Source organism: Eurypyga helias, unplaced genomic scaffold (assembly GCF_000690775.1).
Source record: "Eurypyga helias isolate BGI_N326 unplaced genomic scaffold, ASM69077v1 scaffold9756, whole genome shotgun sequence".
In the NCBI taxonomy this organism is placed as follows: domain Eukaryota; kingdom Metazoa; phylum Chordata; class Aves; order Eurypygiformes; family Eurypygidae; genus Eurypyga; species Eurypyga helias.
This window is the reverse complement of record NW_010258532.1, coordinates 55,008-58,895: the sequence shown is the minus strand read 5'-3', so window position 1 is coordinate 58,895 and position 3,888 is coordinate 55,008. Positions and strand designations below refer to the sequence as shown.

The following is a 3,888-nucleotide window of genomic DNA, read 5'->3' as shown; positions in this document are numbered from 1 at the left end:
CAGAGTATGTTATTATCTGCAATTATGAACTCTGCCAACTTCCAAGAAATATAAATGGGATGTTTTCTACACAGGCTGAAAGTATACTCTTATCTTAGTTTTTCTAACTCTCAGTTCTTGGGTTATTTCACACAAAAAATTGCCCAGTTGTTTTTAGGTGACTTGTTATTTCACCACGTCACATTTTCTTGCTTCATGGACATACAATTACTATAAATATGCATGGGAGTTGAAGGAACATAAGAAAAAAAAAGATACTGTACTTTGTAAAGATCTTAAACCTATTTAATAAGCAATATAATGTTAACACATACCAAATATTCTTCATGTCATAAATTTTAATCTGTAGTTTTACAGTTTGGTCTTAAAATAGTACCAAAAAATTAACAAAATTTCTAAGCATTGGAGTTGGATACCTGAAATACGTTTAATTAAACATTTAGGTTTAATTAAACCAGATATGCTTCTTTTTGATAGCTGGACCTGAAACCCCTTATATGTTTTATAAATATTACCACTGCAAACTTCCTTAAAATAGTTAGTTAGGTGCAATTTGTCAGGATGATTAAATATGTTTGTACTGATCTGCCTCTGCACTTCCCTGTTTTATCAAGAAGCCTGGATCAAACATTAGGTCTACAATATACTCTTGAGGAGGAAGCAGCAGCCCAGGTATTCCTTGAGGAGAGTCATCAGCCAGTTTAACTTCATTCCAAGCTCTGTTATACTCGCCACGAACTAAACTACAGCCAATGCCGATTCTGTCTGCTATCACCTAAAAAGGAAAGGAAAAGGAGTTAATCACAGTTAATACACGTAGCTTGTGCGATACACAGCAAGTCCAAGAGATGCTTAAAAAGAAAACAAATACCTGAAAGGCCAAGAGCTTTCTTGAAACAGACTTTGTAAATCTCTAAAGTGTTCCAAACTGCAAATCTTTTTTGTTGTTTCTGCTTAGAAAGCATAGGCTTTTAAATGTTACTTTTACCACATTCTAGGTGCAACGTGAAAAATACTCATTTTAGCTCTTGGCGGACACTGACACATTTGTTTGTCAGCCAGTCCTTCAGGTCTCAAATGAAGTGCAACACTCTCAGTACCCAGCAATGTTTTTTTCTAGTTGGAAGACTTATTTCTGAAAAACATTTTGAAGAACCGTCTATACGAGCAACGAGGTGTAGGTACATTGCACACATGTAGCTAGTACGAAATATTAAGTGTAAAAATGTAACAGTTTTATCAGTGTAAGTTTAGGACTGCTCCTCCACTCCCAAGCATGCTCCTTGCTTTCAGCTCCGCAAATGTGGGAAGCAATGAAACGCGAGGCAAGCGTCTGCTAGATGAAACACCTGCCTTCTCTCTGTGCTGCACCATCACGGACAGACCCATAATGGTTTCCAGCTACAGAACTACTTTCTCAGAATGCCTCTGCTGTGAAGGAATGAATCCCTGAAAGGTTTTTAACTTGTTACAAATGGACAAGGATATCCATTGCTTAGCCTGCTGCGGCTTAAGAGAGATGATCTGTCCCTGCAAAGGTTTCTTAGGACTGTGGACAATAAGTGAGCGTCAGTGCTGCTTCAGCACAATTAGTTAATGGCTTCAGACCTCTACAAAATATGTCAGGAAATTTCTTTCCCCATGGATACTATAAATTTAGGATTGTGCTCTTTCTCCTGTGTACCGTTTCCTTCCTGCTTGATGTGCTAGGCCCTTGCTTTTCTCTTCCCTTCCGTCCAAGAAGAAGGAAAGTCCAGCTACCCAACAGCCCAGGAAAAAGGATGGGACAGATAAGCAGGCTGTACCAGTACACCTTCACATGAAGACAGGAGAAACTAATCTTCCCAGTCTATGAAACTAGAACATAAAAGCTGTTATATACGATCACAGAATACTGGATAGATACCAAGTAAAGATTGTCCCAACAAGTTTACATTTGCAGCATGGAAAAAAAGGACGCTGCATAATTCAATATTTTACAGTTTACAGAAAATGTAAAATGTTTTGACTCCCAATCAAATATTTTGGCTTTTTGCCATTTATCAAGTATTCTGCTGATATCACTTAAGACAATTTAATGACAACAAGAATGTTTACAGAAAGAAGCGATGCTGGCTTTCATTCACTGGCAAATCAACTTTGCCAGTGAAAAATGACTTAAGTGTATACAAAAGATTTTGCATGAATATAAATATTATATTTCACTGTTGCAACTATACTTTAGTTTATAATATCCGTTTAACATCAATAATTAATGTACCTTGAAAAGTAAAGCCCTGTGGTAGAACGTCCCTTTTTTGACTTTCCCGATAGGGACAACGTTGCATTTCAGTTCCAACGCTATTTCACTTATGTGAAGTTCCCAGCTGAAGTCATGTAGTTTGTCTCTTTCAATCGGGCCACCCATCTTGTCTGCAACAAACCTGTTCCAATTTATACCGGGATAATTACATCTATAATTTCTTTTGTATTTATCATAAAAATATAGCAAAATGACGTCTATACAAACAGTAAGTGACTGACATACCAGACCAGCACTTTTGCTAAGTTTGCTGTAATGATTTTATTTAGTAACTCATACTTTAAATATGCTCACTGTTAAATACAGGTAAACGTAACTCAGGTCATTCGTATTTGTCACAGACCTAAACCAAGGTGCAACAGCTGTCAGCAGAGATTCTGGAGAGGTTTCGTATAGGTCCAAAGTCCTCAGAGAAAATCACCAATAACAGTGTAATTAATGAGAAGGTAGGTCAGAAGCTGATGTTCATCTTTACAGCTAACAGATTATGGGAGCTGCGTATTACAATCCCTAGCCCTTCCATTTGTTTCAAAGAGCAATAAAGGCATGAGAATATATATGAAAAAATAAAGCCATAGGTAATGATCCCAACATGGGAAATCAACTATACCCAGAAAGGGTACTTCAACTTCTACATGTGCTTTCTTATGCAGTGTTAGGTTTACAGTGGGACTCAATGACCTTAAAGGTCCTTTCCAACCTAAATGATTCTATGATTATACAGAAGCCAATATTTGGAAGGTGATGGGCATGTATATATCCATTAAAAAAAGGGGCTCAGTCAAAGAAACAGAAGATCAGAACTCACAATCTGTGCAAACGCTGCCAAAAGCATGTCACTGGGTGAGTGTGTACCCACAGGATCAAGCCCCAACTTCATACATATGCCTTCGCCTTCCCTGTGCATGGCCCCTGTATGCAAAGTCCTTTGTTCCCCAAAGTGCCCTCAGCCACAGGCACAGATGTCACCGAGGGTTCTCACTCCGGACAAGGTGTTGCAGAGCTGACAGGGGAATCACAAGCCACTGCTTCAGACAGGGAGCTGAAGCCTGCATCACCTCCTCTGCAGTAATGGTGAACAGGTTCTGCCATGCAGGGCAACCCCAAAGGCCGTATTTCTCAAAGCCTAGGGCCTGAGGAGGGACTGGTTGCAACAGCACGGGTACCGGGAGTTAGTTGTCACTGAGCAGGCTGGACATGGATGGCATCTCCTAGTTGGGAATTGCTGGACAGGCCTGTGCCTACAGCCAGCCGTCAGTAAAGAGAGCAAAGCTTCTCGAGCAGACATGCACGCGCGCCGCTCTCGCCCGCGCACAGAGATGGGCTGCGTTTGTTTAAAAGGAGAGAGCCAGCACTACCACGTGTTCCCTCCCCTACCCCTTTTTGGGAGCGCAGCAGAAATGCTGCTCAAGCTGCCAGGCCGCTGCAGCTGCCTCCTCCTCCCCTTCCTATTCAACACACGCTATTCAGGCAGCCACTTAAAATGGAACATACGCATAAAAATCCCCACAGAAAACATTCTACTTAAATTTCCTGTGATTGTTTTGCTGGGTTGTGCCTCTGCGAGGCGTGTATTTCACTGGCGT

At 40.6% G+C, this 3,888-nt stretch overlaps 1 protein-coding gene across 2 annotated transcripts in view; it reads right to left on the bottom strand.

Moving 5' to 3' along the window:
• Positions 1 to 565: 565 nt before the first annotated feature.
• ARMC3 (armadillo repeat containing 3) overlaps positions 566 to 3,888 on the bottom strand; it is a 48,897-nt gene continuing 45,574 nt past the window's right edge. For both annotated transcript variants that reach the window (XM_010154372.1, XM_010154373.1), the window contains exons 18-19: positions 2,261 to 2,423; positions 566 to 775 (exon numbers count right to left, since the gene is read on the bottom strand). In XM_010154372.1, coding sequence (XP_010152674.1) covers positions 566 to 775; positions 2,261 to 2,423 — 373 coding nt within the window. The remainder of the gene's footprint in view (positions 776 to 2,260; positions 2,424 to 3,888) is intronic.